Here is a 17,189-nt window from a genome sequence, read left to right as displayed (position 1 = left end):
TGTGCTGTTTATACAATCAAAAAGTAATAAGAAAATCAATAATTTGTCATATCAAATTTATTCTCCAGAAATTGACAAAGCTAGCATTTATATGAACAATCAGACTAATCAGCTAACTGTTTATAATGTTTATTCATATATATCTGTTAATCTAAAACATTCGCGAATTTAACAAACATTTATTTAAGTTATTTGATGAACATTTGTATGATTTTAATTTTTCAATCCATAAACTGAATTTATCGATTACCTTATTGTTCTTGATGATTTGTTGTAGATCGAAGTTGAAATCAACAGTAGATCTGATATTAAGCAGAAACCGTTGATTACTGAAGAATTTTGGAGCTCAATTCCTTCTTTAATGGCGGGTTTCTTGAGCTTGAGGAAGAAGTTGTTGGTTATTTTGGAAAGGGACTCTTTCCTCATTCATTATTGTGTATATTTAAAGGAGGGTAATATTGTCTCATTTAAAGCTGAAACCTCCGTGTCTTTATTTTTGAGACATTTATGAAAATCATTTAATTTTGTTGAGTGATTTCCGCATTTCTTAATTAGGTGATGTATTTATGCAAAGAAGGGGGCCATTTGGGTTATTTGTGTGCTTAGCCCAAAATATTTGGGTTTTTAATAATGTAGGCCTTTTTTAAAAATTGTAATTTAAATCTTGCTTGATTGGAGGTAAACAACATTTTAGATCTATAAGAGATCCAATATGTCCACACTAATTCAGTCAAGGCATATTTATAGCCTTTACACAGTTTTTCTAATTAAGTTAGGAAAGTAATAATAAAAACTCTAAATAAATAGGAAACTAAAATAGGTGAATGATATTCTTTTACAAAAATCGACCCACTTGGTAATTTTTTTGTTAAAGAGTAAATAAAGGGTAGATACCTCATTTTAGATAGTAAAAAAGTGATATGGAACTGAAGCGTCTAATGATGAATTTCAGACAAATTCGTTCGAGTGACAAATTTTTAGTTCGTTTGGAGAAATTGAAAGGGTGAGACGTGTAGCGGTAAACTTGAAGAATTGAATAAAAATCGTTGCAAATAACCATAAAAGTTCAAAGAAATTGTAGATATATGATTGATAAATCAAACTAATTTCAAAATTTTAGAAGTTTATAGATCGATTTGATGAATTGTATGATTTGCAGAAAATCATATGCGAGAATTAGAACTTCGATTTGACATTTTATGGGCCAAAAACTCCAACCGAGCCATAAATTACAGCCTCCGAAAGATGAGTGATGTTGCAAAGTTGAAACTTGATTTTTAGTTGATGAAAAATCAGACAGCCATATGGTTCGAAAGTATTCTTATCTTAGTATGTATAAATTATTGTAAGAATATGTCGATTCTTTTATACTTTAAATGTATGTCAAGATTCAACTTTTAACAGCGTATATTTCATAATTTACATTGCCAACTAATTAAAGACTAATAATTATATAATTAATTTCAGACTAATCAAATACCTAAAATCATTTTATTCAAAATAAGACTTTGTGTCTTAAAGGGACTTACTTTCATTTTTATTCACCAATAAAGACCTAATCGTAAAAGGATTTAGACGTTCATATAACTTCTATATAAATGATTGAGATATACATATGTATATACTCAATTATTACTATTCTACATAAATCCCTTAATTTTTTTGCTCCAAAGACTGACTTTAATATTGGAATATTCATCGGACCATTGTTGTCCGATGAGCAAAATCCTATTATTTTTCAAGTTATGCTCGAAAAATCAGGTTCCATTAATATATAAATTTAATATTAATTGATTTGTAAATAACCATAAATAACTTAATAAATATATATATTATATGAACTATATAAAATTATTATATGTTACTAATGAATCACAAAATGGATCCGAGTTCCGGGTACCTACACACACTAGTAAACAGAGGTCAGAAATTTTTTTGATGGGATCATCGGATTCACTCCGACGCTCAATTAAGATTTTCAGTAAGGGAAAGAAGAAGAAGAGAAAGAAGAAGAAATATTATGGAAAAAAAGAATAATTACCTATGCTTTGCACGTAAGATTTTTTTATTATGGTAGATTCCGCGCGAACTTTGTTGCATTGTCCTCTTCTTCTTATTGTGGTTCCCTATTTTTGTTCTGCTTACGTGTCGTGTTCTTCCGCGTTTAGCGAGATTTGTTAGGTGTGTCTGGTGTAGAAAACATTCTCTTTGTACTTATTAGAGGATCTTTTGTGGCCTCTGAAATCAGTTACATGTGAGTATTAATCCGAGATGTGCTGGATGTCCTATCTCGTTTATGGATGGCACGAGGTCTGAGCTAGTGGTATCCTTTGACCGAGCTGTGATGTCGATTATCATATTTCGAGGAAATCCTTTTCGACGATCTTCGTTGAGTATCTGTCCGATGTATGATCTCATCTTTTATAGCTCAGTAACTCTGCAGATTTTTTGTATTAGTAATATTTATTTTTCGCGAGGTTGCTTCGCTCCTACGATATATTATATTGATAATTTCTTTGTCATCAAAATTATCATTGATATTTATTCAGGGGGGAAATGAATTGTTTAGTTCCGTACAAGGAATACAAAATCCGAAAGTACGGACCCAAGCAAAACAAGTGATAGGTCACGTGAGGAAGACCAAATGTAGCGTAGTCAAAAGCATACACGTGGTTGGTGGCTGTTTGGTGACTATTAAGGATATTGCAGATGCAGAGACACACGCGGCATTTCCTCTCTATCTCGAGATCTCCGTGATCCTCACTTTGCTTTTACTACTCTTCTTTTCTTTCTTCATTTATTCTTTTCTTTTCTTTTTAATTACAACTTCAAGATTATCCTTACCAAGTTGCTTCTCTGTGCTCCCCCGCATCCTATCTTTCTCTATACCCACACTGCTTCAGTAAATTACTTCCAGATTACCTTCCAACTACCCTATTTAAAAAAATAATTATAAAAATTTTAAATTATGAATTGCTATTCTATTTAAAAAAATAATTATAAAAATTTAAATTATAAATTGCTAATTATATTCGGTATTCAGTTTTATAAAATTATTTTTCTTATCCAGTGTTTATTCACAGTAAGTACAACATATATACACCATAAAATAAACTACAATTTTAAAAATTAAAGTATCAATTTATTTTTTATTTTTATTTTTCTTTTGAAAAAAAAGACACCATAATCATTAATTTCAAAATAACTATATAAGGATTTAATTGACTCTATACCTTATTTATGGACCCAGGCTAGATAAATTTTCTCACTAACTATTTATGTTTTAGTATTAAAAAAAATGAAATGCTACCGTGTGGACTTCTCTATTTTAATTATTTTAGGGTTTACAGTTTTGTGTGTGTTTGAAATCGGAGATGAACTTCGTTAGTCAAAGTAATGTGTGTGTTGAAGTGAATTGTTTGGAGTAGGATTAATACATTACTTACATGATTAATCAATTACTTAATTTTCTTTTTGCTATTTCCTCTTCAACTTAAGAGAGGAGTTTAATTTCTTTATTATTCTAATTAATTTTCTTCTTTAATTTACATTTTCTGGATGGGTACTCAATTGGTTCATATTCCATTTGATAATATCTTTGTCGAGGAATTTATACTATATTAAAGTTAACTACTAAATTGCACGGACAATTCACTCAATCATTATTATTTTAATATATTAGATTAAGGTTAAAGTAATATTTAAATAATATCATATATAATTGCGTCTGAAGCATCAATGAGTCATAAAACTCGAATAACCATATAAAATTCTTAGCGAGCTTGATCGGAATGTCTTTTTTTACTACATAACATTTCTCATAATTATTATAACTTTAATTAGATTAAGTATATTCATATCACTAGACTACTATATACGAGAGTGATAATTGATTATCATGTTAAATAATGAGTTCTTTTTATTGGACACATAATTTAATATATTGATATTACAACATATGAGCACTTTGCTTACATATATATATAATTGTGTGATCTTATTAGTCATTATGTATTGGTTTTGGCTTAGGATCAAAAGACACCCAACATCGTCAAATAGAGTGTAGCAGCTTTGAAGGGAAAAACAAAAAACAAATACAAGTTGATATTTTTTTGGTCAACAAATGCAAGTTGATATTGTTTTAATCCTATATAATTGAGTTTTCTATATAAACAATTAGATTTATGCCCTAATGATGCCTTTGGATAATCATTTAAATGTAATCAAACCTCTTTAAACAAAAGTTCATAATTATATTGGATACCAGTCATATACTCACGCAGTAGTATAATCATTATTCTTTTTATTTTTTATAAATTCTAACTTAAGTTAAGTAATAAATCTAATAATAATTTTTTTTTATAATTAAAAAAGAAAGAGCGCCTGTGGAAGAAATTGAACCCACGACTTATCAGTTTGCTGAGTGCTTATACCATTTGAACTATAACTCATTGGTTTAATAAATATTTTATTCAAATTAAAAATTAATTGAATATTTATTATAATAATAGTTTATAGAAATTAAATTAATATGTTATCCATATTAAAAATAATAAAAATTATCTATTAATAATAACTTTTAAAAATTAAATAAATGTTTTATCTCAATTAAAAATTAATTAAAAGTTATCTATTAATAAAATTTATCTATGAATAATAATTTTTAAAAATTAAATAAATATTTACACAAGTTGAAAAGTATTTTATTCAAGTTAAAAATTATAAAATTGTCTATCAAAATTAACTTTTAAAATTAAATAAATATTTCAAATTAAAAATTCATAAAAATAATGATTTGACCTCTCCGTTGTACAAAAAGAAACTCATACTATAATAATTTTTAATTGTCTACACATATAATTTAGTAGCAGAAATATTTGTTAAATATACTTTATTTTAAAATATTATATTTCACGTGAGAGTCGAAAATCTCAAATTTGATTTTTCAGCCTTCATCCAAATCAAAATAATAATGTTCAATGACCCACAAGTAGGTTTTACTTTTTTTTTTTGAGGAACCACAAGTAGTTTACTGTTTACTTGGAAATAATAGAAATGCAAAATAATATTCAATTACCCACCACAAGTAGTTTAACCGGCAATAAAAAAAATGCAAGTTGTGGACTAGATCACTGATTTAAATTTCAATCTCTCTAACTTATATGATGTTTTAGGATTAATTGCTATAGTTTATAATAAGGTGAGTATATTTTTTTAGATCAACATGAATATTATTGAATTAATTCATGAATAAAAACACTGTATCAGTATAAAAATGCAGAGTAAATTTGTAAATCTGGTAAAAAAAAGGGATATTAAACTCCCTAAATCACTCAAGTCTCAGAATATTTCAAAAAAATTATTAAAGTCAATTTTCTTATAAATAGGTCACTAAACTATACCTTTTATTACAAAAATATTTCTATTGTTACGAAAAGAACACTAAATTTTTTGTGAACTACAAAAAAATCATTGGGTTATTCTTTTTATTACAAAAAGGTCACTGAACTATATTTCTTTTTGTAATTTTGGCTTGCCACGTAAGCAAAAATGTTATGTTTTTATGTCGTTTTATATGGGTGAACCCTTTTGTAATAAAATGTATAATTCAGTGACCATTTTGTAAAAATATTAATTTTAATGATCTTTTTGAGATTTCCTGAGACCTGAGTGACTCAGAGTGTTTAATATCTAAAAAAAAGAGTAGCATATACTACAATTATAAGCGACTTGACCGCAGATCTGCCTAATGAAAATGTTTTAAACTTGGTTGCTTTCATTGAACATAGCTTGCAATATTTATACACAAATACATTTGCTATAACACTCTGTGTTGGAGTCTATAACTACTCTGATAGTCTATCACTAATCTGATCTTATCATATAATTACAATTACTTACAAATATTAGAGTTATAAATGAATACAACAATCACCAATTCAATTACCCTTGTTATTCTCCCTTACGATGAACTGCATTGTTAGCAATCTTCACCTTGACACAAAAGTGCTGGAAGCGAGATGGTGATAGTGCCTTGGTTAAGATGTCAGTTATTTGATCTTTTGTAGAAATGTAAGACACTTGAAGTTATTTTTTGCAACCTTATCACGGACAAAATGAAACTTAATCTCGAGATGCTTGGACCGAGAATGGAAATTAGGGTTCGCCGTTAAATAAGTTGACCGGTGTTATCACACCATAAAAATGGTTTCGTTGAACAAGGAACTCCAATCTCGCGAAGTAAAGAAACAATGCAATTCAGTTCTGAAACAACAACAACAATGGCACGATACTCAGGTTCTGTTGACGATCTTGCCATTGTTCGTTGCTGTTTGGAACTCCAAGAGACTTAAATTTGAACTGATATAGATTGCATAGCCCATAGGAGATTTACAATCATCCGCAATCGGCATCGCTATATAACGAAACGTCGGAGGATAAACTATTTTCAATAACCAGCCCTCTGGACTTTGTAGCTTGGAGATAACGAAGTATTTGTTTGAGTGCACTCCATTGATTTGACGCTGGGGCAATATATGTATTGAGAGATACGGTTGAATGAATAGGACACATCCGGTCTGGTTAAAGAAAGGTATTGAAGCATACCGACAACACTTTGAAATAGCATGTTGTCATCAAAAGGGTCACTGTCCCCTAGTTTCAATTATTAACATGGGCTAGAAGGAGTGAAAACTCCATTAGCAGTATGCACATTGACCTTTGTAATGAGATCATGAATATATTGTCTTTGAGATAAATGTATTCCATTAGGTTGGGGATGGACCTCAACACCAAGAAAATACTTGAGAGAACCCACGTCCTTTAGTAAGAAATCATTGTATAAAGACCGAACCAAGTTTTCCAAGAAGAATGTGTGACTGCCTGTGAGTATAATGTCATCCACATAAATAAAAAAAATGCTTGAACATTACTGGGACTGTGGTAAAATAAGGAGGAATCAATTTTAGATCTCATAAAACCATGCAAAAGTAATTTCTTGGTCAAGCAAGTGACCAAGCACGTGGTGCCTATCGAAGGCCATATATGGAACATTTGAAATGACAAATGAGATCAGGTCTGGATTTATCAATAATCAAGGAGGTTGTTCCATGAATACATCCTCAGTAAGCATTCCGTGTGAAAAAGCATTACTGACATCAAGCTGTTTGATCAACACATTACGACTAACCGCTAGAGATAATACTAACCGTATTGTAGTCGGTTCAATAACGGGACTAAAGGTTTCTTTGAAATCCACACCCAGGCGTTGATGATATCCCCTGGCAATAAGGCGAGCTTTGTAGCCTGAAATTGTACCACTGCATTGTGCTTAATGCAAAATATCTATTTGCATCCAAAGATGTTCTGTTGAGGAGTTTCCATGTCCCAATGTGAATTAGAGCATTGAATTCCTCTTCCTTTGCTTTTTGCCAATGAGGAATTTTCATGGCATGTGAAAAACTTGTAGGTTATTGATCTTCAACTTTGCATGCAAATCGTTTTAGTGTTATACAATTAATGAAATTTTTAGTTTAATTTTTTGTTAATATAATATTTAAAAAATTTATTTTATTAATATTTTGAAATATTATCTCTGCATGTTATTTTATTTTTAAATTATACTTTTTAGCTTTTAGTAATTGAATTTTAATTGTACTTTTAATTTTTTGGAACCGCCCAAAATCCAGAACTGGGTCCGGCCCGAAACCATCCCTTAGATGGGTCCAGGACGGTCTCCATTTTTTTGAACCGCGATCCGGCGGGTTATGAACCGTGGCCAGCTCTAATTATATGTTTGATTAGGATTAGGAAAGTTAAGAAAATATGTAGATAATTTTTATTTTCATGGAAATGTTTGAGGCTGATTAGTATTAGAAAATATTTTTAATAAGAAAAGTTTATTAGTTATGGAGAGGGTATTTTTATTCATGAATCCCCCACTAATACGCTTTTATATTATATTATGTTATATATATATATATAGATAGATAGATAGATATGCTCCTAATTGACCGGGGTGTGGAAAATTAACAATTGAATTATTTATTTAAGGCTAATGATTTAAAAATGTTAATTTTATTTTTGATTTTTTAAAAAGTTTATTCAAAAGATTAGAATTTAAATTTAAAATTTAACTCTTGATAATTTACTTGTAATTCTATCTAATTTTTCAATTACTCTAATTTTGTCGAATTTTCACCTACGTACATATCCATTTATTATTATTATTTAGCTTAAAACTTGTTTCTTTTTTACTTTAACCACCGAAAGATTACAATTTTGGAAAATAAATTCGGCTTAGTTATATGAATTAGTATAGAAATTTAATTAAAATTTAAACTATTAAATTGATTAATTTTTTCGGGATGAAATTGCTACGTAATTATAATAAATTTATAAATTTTAAATATCTTGAATATATTTGCAAAATTATCGAAAAGATTTATTTTTTTACCTTTAAGCCTTTATTTAAGCTTGGGACAGTTAGAAGTTAAAATAATAGGACTGATGTGATGCACTAATAAATATTATCTACTCATAAAAGATAAAATAAAATACAAATTTATGCAATCTTTTATTAGTGCACCCTTGTATGGATATTAAACAATAAATCTTGTTCTATTATTAAAATTAAATTAGATAACTCATGCCACCAAATCAATTTGCTATAATTTGGTATTATTGTTGTATTAAAACTAGACAACTCGTCACATAATCAATTGAGAAAATTACACAAATGGGCTAATGGCGGGTCTTTCTTACATTTTTGCTAAGGCTCTCCAAATCTTTCATCAATACTAACTTTTTCTTTACTTTTATAAGCTAAAAACGGTAAATTATTACATCTATTACATAATTGATGCTAGCCTTACACCTGTCATATCTTTGATTCATTTTTTTACATAAATCAACACATGTTGCTTCTTCTTCCTTATTCCTCTTTCTATTTTCATATTTCTTTCGGCCATGGTTAACCTTTTCATTAGTTTTTTTTTAATTCTTTTTAATTCTCTATTTATTTATTTTTTTCATTCTTTTTGATTCCTCACTCCTTAAATCAAAACCTCATCTGTTCTTATAACCTAAAATTCATCAGTTCTTTTTGTTCTTTTTAATTCTCCATTTATTTATTTTTTTCATTCTTTTTTAAGATGGGCATGGTGATGGAATTGAGTATTTTTCAGATGTGACTATCTTTTTTGTCTCTCTATATGTACTATATTTTAATTTTATATATTTTGGCACTTAAATTATGATGAATCTAATGACTCAGGTTGAAGTAGAAGCACTGTTAAGACTAGCCACAGTGATGAACCAAGTGAAAAAGCTAGATGTGTCTGTCCTTGTTCTAGGCTAGAAAAAACCCTCTCCCCTTTTCAATTGGTGAGTCCAAATCTACCCTTAATTTATCTCTAATATTTCATCTGTAATCTCTAATTGGTGTTTTTGCAGTCTCTGTAGAACGAGCAGTAGTGAAGAGTTTGTGGAGCAATGCATAAATAATGTAGAGTGCTTAACAATTGAAAATGAAAATGGAGGCTTTTTCTTCTATTAAATTTAAAATGCTCAAGGAATTGAAGACGGTTTGTGGGGTTGGTTCGATTTGTTGTAAAACAATTGCATTTGAGAATGACGAGGAAATAGATTGACTTTGTATATTATTAGTAGAAGTAGTTTGACCGTTGAAGAAAGTCATAAAAAGGGTGATTAACATATTGAGATTGGCTTCATCAATTTAAAAAGTGTATGGATTTTGTGCACTTTATATATATTTATTATGAGATATAAAGATGGCAAGTTATATATATATTTTATCAGCGAATCGACTTCATCTTCAGTTCTTAATTTAATAGCATTAGAGGCTAATTGAGAATTATAAGAGCCGTAGTGAAACAAAAGGAGGATAATTTTGAAAATTTTCAGTCTGAATTGGCCATAGTATATGTATTATTAAAATTATATTTGACATGTATTATTTATATATTTGAAATATATTATTTATATATTTTTATGTGAATATATCGTTTTTTATATTGTTACTTTTTTATAATTATAAGATTAAGTATTAAATGTGTTTCATAGATGTATTTGAAATATATTTTTTCAATAAGTTTCATTAGTAGTATGTGACTGTTTTCGAGACACATCTTGAATACATATCTGATACATATGTTATACATATCGGATACATGTCAGAATCATCTCAAATATATTTATTTTTAAATATATATTAATTCATCAAATGTGTTTGACAAGTTTAGATGTATTTATTAGATAAATTTTTAATATATAATTTATACATGATAAAAATATCCTTAATATGCGTCTTCTCGTCAATGGTGGTACCTTAATGTTTTCGAGATACATTTTCGGTACATCTCCTATACATTTTCGATACATCTCGGATACATCATCAATACATATCAGAAACGGTTTAAAGAATATTCAAATATATGTTTTATAAATATATATGTCTTTTAGATGTATTTTAAGATACATATTTCATATACAATTAAAACATGATAAATATATCCTTAATACGTTCACTGATAAATAATTTATACAATTTATAGAGCATGCGGCATATTTTTTATTTTAATATATGTTATAGATACATTTCAAGTAATCGTAAATTATATATTCAATGCGTTAAATATATAACTCAAATACAAATATTATACATATTCTATACATCTTTTGTACATAGCAAAAATAGTTAGACGTATATTTTTTTATTTTAATATATGTATTATGTGCGTATTTTGGAATGTGGTATTATCGATAGATCTCTGATACATTGTGGATAGAAGTTGTTGTAATTTATTAGAGCTGGCAAATGAAAAGAGTCGTGAAGTAAATTGTGTCAGTTTGAATAGTTTTTGAGATACATAAATAATACATATTAATAATATAGTTTTGAGACGCATAAATAATACATTTTAATAATATATATATAGTATTTTTATCAATGGCGACAAATTTGATGAAGTGGATAATATTATTATTAGTTCTTTTTTATATCACATATATATAAAGATATTTATATTGATAAAATTTGAGTTAAGAAAATCATAACTTATTATTTATATGATATCAAAATGTTATTAATATTATTTGATGAGTGAACTTTTAATTAAATCACGTGATACATATATCTTCTAATTTAAAGTATATCATACATACACCTTAGAAACACATAAATAATACATATTAATAATATATTTATTTATTTATTTTTATCTTAGAAATATGAAAAAATAATAGTCAGATATGTTCTTGATATATATCAGATACATAACAGATACATAAATGATACATAAATGATACATGTTTGAATAGTTTGACGAACTGACGCGTGACTGACGCACGGTTATGACGCGCGTGTCAGACGCATGTCAGACGCGTTTTTGACCTATTCTGACGCGTTTTTGACTTTTTTCTACCATTCTTTCCTTGCAACGTGTCAGCTTCTTGTGAAATATGTATTTGATGTAATTTTTTAAATTTTATATGTGCTGATGTAATTATTTGGCTGATTAAGTAATGTTGTTATTTGCTTTCTTTTTTTGTATAGTTTTGTCATTTTCTCTAATCAATTGTTATAATCTTAGAAAAACGAAACACCCTCTAATCTCTACAGTAAAGGCCCACTGAAATTTTGTCAAATTGGAAAGTAGAAGCATATGAAAACCGAAGATGAACGCAATGGGCCTGTTTTTCTTTTTCAGAAAATCCCAATAAATTTAAGAAAGCCCAAATGGGCACAGATAATTTGTAGGTGGCCAAACGCTGAACAGAGAATTCATTCAAATTCAATGACGAGAAAATAACAGAAATTGATTTTGAAGTTTTGGACGTTTTCACTCTATTACTTTGTCTGTAGACACATTTAACTACGAAGATGAAGAACCGGTGGTGTAGAGATGATCACACTTTTCACTTTCAATTACGTACACCAATTCCATTCACTCTTCTTTTTTTTACTCCTTATCATTTTCATGGACTCTTCTTTTCCATTTCTTCTTCCTTTTTCCTGCTTAAAAACTATAATTAACCAAACTAAATTATGGGTTTGGGTTTTAGACTCAATCTAAAGCCGGGTTTTCCTTTTCTCTCTCAATCTCTCTCTAATTCGCCTTCCAGACTCTCTTCGTCATCATCTTCTGGTCAGTTCTATTTTAAGTTTACTGATTTTAAATTTATTCAGAGTGATATGTGCTCAATTTAATTAGGTAATGACTAATGGGTTTTGCTTATGAAATTGATACAGTTAAAGGCAGGGAGGGTTTCAAGACATATGTTTATTCGTCTGCAGTTCAAATTATTGAGAATGATTATTCTCAAACTGAAGGGTTTAAGGTTTGTGATTGTAATTAGTTATTGAATTTAACTGTGTACGTTTGCTGTAATTAAATACTGTGCATCATAATCTTTTTTAGGTGAATGTTGGCAAGAGATCTAATTCTCACTGTGGAGGCATAGGTGTGATTGATGATGGTGAAGTTTATGTTAAAGAGAAGATTTTGAGGTATAGTTTGTTGTTGGAAAATCTTTATAGTTTAGAGGAGTCATTTGCTGATTCGGATGCATTGAAGTTAGAAAGGGATATTCTGCAACAATTAGGAAGGCTTGGAGCATTGAAATTATTTAATTCTTGCCTAATAAGCACCCTTGAAATCACAAATGTTGCGGATTTATCGGATGTTCGCGCTGAAAATATGGGCGAATGTAGAGTAGGAGGTAGACAAACTAATCATGTGAATGAGGAAGTTATTATTCGCTCAACGAAGAAGGAACAACGAAAATCTAGAAGAGAAAGAGCTGTAGTGAAAAATGAACGTAAAGCTGCTTCTTTGGCATTATGTTCGAAACCTATTGCTTGCGGAAAGCTTATGGTTTCTTCTGTTAAGAAAGTGTCCAACTCAAAGAGTAGGAGGTTGATGATTGCTAGAAATGAGGCGGAAATGGCGAAAGGAGTCAAGGTCATTATAGTTTTTTGTCGGACAATTTGTGGTTCTTTTTTTCATTTTTTGAGTGTTTTCTTCAATAATATTATCCGTTAATTTTACAGGTGCTTGCAGGCTTGGAAAAGATCCGAGCAATTCTTGAAGAAGAAAGTGGACAAGCAGTCGGCATGAGTTGTTGGGCTGAAGCAGCTGGGCTTGAGCTGAAGGTGCTTCAGCATCAATTGAGTTTTGGTTGGTATTGCAGGGATGAGCTCGTCAAGAGCACTCGTTCCTTAGTTCTATATTTCGCTAGAAATTATAGGGGTATGGGAGTAGCTTTGGAAGATCTCCTTCAGGTATGTCTACTATGTCTCATTTTATTTTTAATACGCATGTTTTGTTGTTAATTTACTTGCACCCTGAAACAATATGCAGCGTTGTTTGAAAGACGAATGATGTCCACATTTGCTGTGGTCATTATAGAAACATTTTGTTGATTGGGGTATCTTTCTCATAATTTCAGCCGAAGGATTAATTATTTTACTTTTAGGAACTAAAGTTAATTTTATACAGCAGCTTCACTTATGGTCTATGTTGCACCAAAACTTCTCGAGCCCTTTGTTGATGTTTACAGAAATAATTTTGGAACTCCGAAACTATGTACGTTTAATATATTCTTATAAAAAATGTTGTTTGGACTGTTTTTCACTTTGGCGGTTCTCATTTCAGTATTTCCCATTTTCATGTAGCTTATGGTAAGGTGAGTTTACTTTCATCCTGGATAGTTAACTTAGCGTTACTCATGCAGACTCGGTGATTGTCTAGATGAATATTGCCTACAGACCAAACTGATTTACTGACTATATGGCACGGTAGTTGACTTATTAAAAAGTCAATTCTGGTGTTTGGATATCTATCAATAATGCATATACTCTCCATTACTTTTTTTCCCAATTCCAACTCAATTTCACAGTAGATAATTGCTGGTAGAATATCATTGTGTCCATTTATCAAAGGTTAGTCGATTACCTACCTTAGGGTCAGCCTTTCAGCTGCTGTAACCTGTAAGTTGTAACTAACCATGGTATGAATTTTTCATGGAATGGAAAAAGTAGACAGAGGAAGATATCAATTTAGGGGACATTCTTAACATATGTTTTCTGATTATTAGTTTTACTCAAGAACAAGATATCAATTTATTTGCAATTTTCAGGCTGGAAATATGGGAGTCTTGCAAGGTGCAGAAAGATTTGATCACACAAGGGGATACAGATTCTCTACATATGTACAATATTGGATACGCAAATCAATGTCAAGGATTGTGTCGCGACTTGCTAGAGGGATCCAAATTCCTGTATGTTCCTCTGTGTGCTTAAAGTGTATTATTGTATTTGTAAGATTCAGAATTTGTCGTCGTGAAGTTGACATGTTTTGTGTGGCTCTTGACAGTGCACACTAAGCCGGGCAATAAACCAGATAAAGAAAGCTCGAAAAGCATTAAGCACCAGCCACGGTAAATACCCAGATGACAATGAAATTGCCAAGTTCACAGGTCTTTCTCTGGCTAAAATTGAATCGGCTAGCAGATGCCTCAGAGTTGTGGGTTCTATTGATCAGAAAGTCGGAGAGTCTTTCAATGCTAAAGTCTTGGTATGTTTTTAATGTCTTTACGAACTCATTCTCTTTCCTTGTTCCCCTATCCTTCCTTTTGCTGATCTGCTATTTTACTACTAATTATTTCAGTGAGATACTTAGATTTAGGACTGCGGATTCGGTAGCCAATCTAAAACTTTGATTTTTTTCCAAATTCGAACCCAACCGAACTAGTCATCTTAGTTGGTCTTTTAGTTTGGTTCGGTTTGCTCCAAAAGAGAACTGAAACCTTTTTACTTTCAAAATCGAACAGAGCTAATAAAACCAATTTATTTTATAATGCCATCTGTTTTCGTCGGCTATTCGATTTAGTTCAGTTTTTGGCGCACCCCTAGGTAGAATAAATGACACTTTATTCTTTCTAATGATATACATATGAGGAAACTTGTAGAGAATGGTTTTGATCGAGTTGAATGTGCAGGAATTTATCCCTGATACATGTGTTGAGAGTCCTGAAGGAGTTGTTTTAAGGCAACACATGATACAAGACATACACAAACTCTTAAGAGAGTTGGATCCTAGAGAGAGGCAAGTATTAGTTCTTAGATTCGGAATCAAGGATTATCAACCTAAGTCACTTGAGGAAATTGGGAGGCATTTCCATGTCAGCAAAGAGTGGGTGAGGAGATTACAGAATAAAGTTTTGACAAAACTTAGGAATGAAGAAACTCGCAGGAATTTAAGACACTATATTAATTCTTAGTCTCCTACAATTCCCTGGTTTTTGAGTAGGGGTTGAAAATTTTGAGTCAGGTGATGTTGGCTTGTTGAATTTATACAGTAGAATTTTTCTTTTTGGCCTCATAAGTCATAAGTATATAATTTTATTCCTTTATATTTCAAATAAGTGCATCTTTAAATTCCAACTTCTGTTTTTGCTTAGCACATGTATATGTGAAGAATTCATCAGGTATTTTGATTGTATTGGACTTTCAGGATATCATATTCTTTGAATGACACACTGATGTTCTGTAAATTTGTACATTCTACCTTAGTTATTTAATTTCTAAAACTCAGCTGTTTTGTTTCAATAATCCTATATTTATGGATAATTTTTATAAGGGCTATTTACGTATTAAATCTCAACGTTTCATTTTTGTAGCGGTTTAATTTCATTCTTTAAAACGAAACCATATTGATTTATGTATTGGATTACAAATCGAGAGAAATCGCGGCTATTGTATAAAACCAACATATAACTTTGTCAATTAGGCGGATTTTGCGGCTGTGATAACTTCCGATCTGAAATTTATATATATCATGTTTACTGTGCTCCTTCAAACTATTAAGTTTGTTTGTGAGTTGTGAACTACCCTTTGTGGGATATCTTTGGCTTTGTCAATTTCTTTATCTTTGCAATGTCTGCACTAACCCCTTCATCGTCTCAACACCAACATGCAAACGTGGACAATGAACCTGGAGAGATTATTCTCGTTGAAGATTCTGATATTATCGAGCAACACAGTGATGTGAATAAGCAAAGTGTTTATTGCAAAGTTATAACTGATAAACTCATCAACATTTCTCTTCTCCAATTTGTTATGTCTTCTGTTTGGGGCATTTTATCAGGTATAACCATACGTCCAATCAGTACTGGCTATTTTCAAATTTTCTTTAATGATGAGTATGAGTTATTTAAAGTTTTGAATGGTATATCATGCATGCAGTTTAAGAACAAGAGTATTTGAGGAATTATATCATCAAGTTAGTCAACTGGACTAGAAATGAGAGATGAACAAATTCTATATGCAATGAAAAGAAATATGTATGAAATGTGTTTATTTCAAAGGACATGCCTCAGTTTCCAAGTTTTCAAATTCAGCTATAAGACTTCTTCTTCGTCCTCTGCTAATAGTTTCCCCCCCAATATAGAAATAATTTCTTTCAAAAGGCACCCAATATGAAATTATTTTCTTTCAAAAATGCACCAAAAATCAAGATATTGAATCCAGATCTTGGATCAAAAAACAAGAAATAACATGAGCAAAGGTAAGCTTTGAGACAAAATATCAAAACATTTAATGAAAGCAGTCAAAACGGGAAATATTCACAGTAGTTTAAACCGTCAAATATAATTTTACTTAAACATTCGAGCATCTAAAATTAGTTGCGCAATAGGCTGTGAAACGTTTTATTTATTTATACAAGTTCCACAAAAAGGTAAAAATAATAATGAACATATGGAGATTCAACACATTAAACATTGCAGCTACAAACACAAAACTTAGCACTCAAGAGCAGTTTTGATAGATTTTATTAGAGGTATGACGTGGGTCTGATGCAGAAATAGCCATTTTTTATATTAAGATTTTTTGGTAAATATTTTTAGAGAGGGTAAGTTGAAGCAGAATGTGTGCCACGTGTGTGCGGGTTAGTCATGGAGATGAAAAGAGTATAACGGCGTTAACACGTGCATTGACGGAAAGACATCAAATTGATGAAAAATGAGAGTGGAAGGATTTAATGAAAGAATATATTAGGGTAGGGTCCTCATGTACAAAACGAGTAAAGTGCAGGGACACGCTAATGTATTAAGACAAAATATATATGACATGTATTAGAAAATTGCATTTAAACTGAAAATGTTAT

General features: G+C 30.2%; 1 protein-coding gene across 1 annotated transcript; it reads left to right on the top strand.

Annotated features, from left to right (window-relative positions):
- Nucleotides 1–11,814: 11,814 nt before the first annotated feature.
- Nucleotides 11,815–15,576, top strand: LOC126664811 (RNA polymerase sigma factor sigC). The gene is made up of 7 exons (XM_050357371.2): nucleotides 11,815–12,167; nucleotides 12,272–12,360; nucleotides 12,441–12,983; nucleotides 13,073–13,303; nucleotides 14,161–14,301; nucleotides 14,397–14,597; nucleotides 15,022–15,576. The coding sequence occupies exons 1-7, from the start codon at nucleotides 12,068–12,070 to the stop codon at nucleotides 15,301–15,303; spliced, it is 1,587 nt and encodes a 528-aa protein (XP_050213328.1). The 5' UTR covers nucleotides 11,815–12,067; the 3' UTR covers nucleotides 15,304–15,576.
- Nucleotides 15,577–17,189: the final 1,613 nt, after the last annotated feature.

The sequence above is a fragment of the Mercurialis annua genome, linkage group LG1-X (assembly GCF_937616625.2).
Source record: "Mercurialis annua linkage group LG1-X, ddMerAnnu1.2, whole genome shotgun sequence".
Classification (NCBI taxonomy): domain Eukaryota; kingdom Viridiplantae; phylum Streptophyta; class Magnoliopsida; order Malpighiales; family Euphorbiaceae; genus Mercurialis; species Mercurialis annua.
The sequence above is the reverse complement of the archived record's forward strand: the minus strand, read 5'-3'. Positions and strand labels throughout refer to the sequence as shown.

Coding starts and splice junctions, on each gene's coding strand:
- LOC126664811 (XM_050357371.2), top strand. CDS start 12,068: ATGGGTTTGGGTTTTAGACTCAATCTAAAGCCGGGTTTTCCTTTTCTC. Junction 12,984..13,072: donor AAATGGCGAAAGGAGTCAAG/GTCATTATAGTT, acceptor TTAATTTTACAG/GTGCTTGCAGGCTTGGAAAA. Junction 13,304..14,160: donor CTTTGGAAGATCTCCTTCAG/GTATGTCTACTA, acceptor TGCAATTTTCAG/GCTGGAAATATGGGAGTCTT.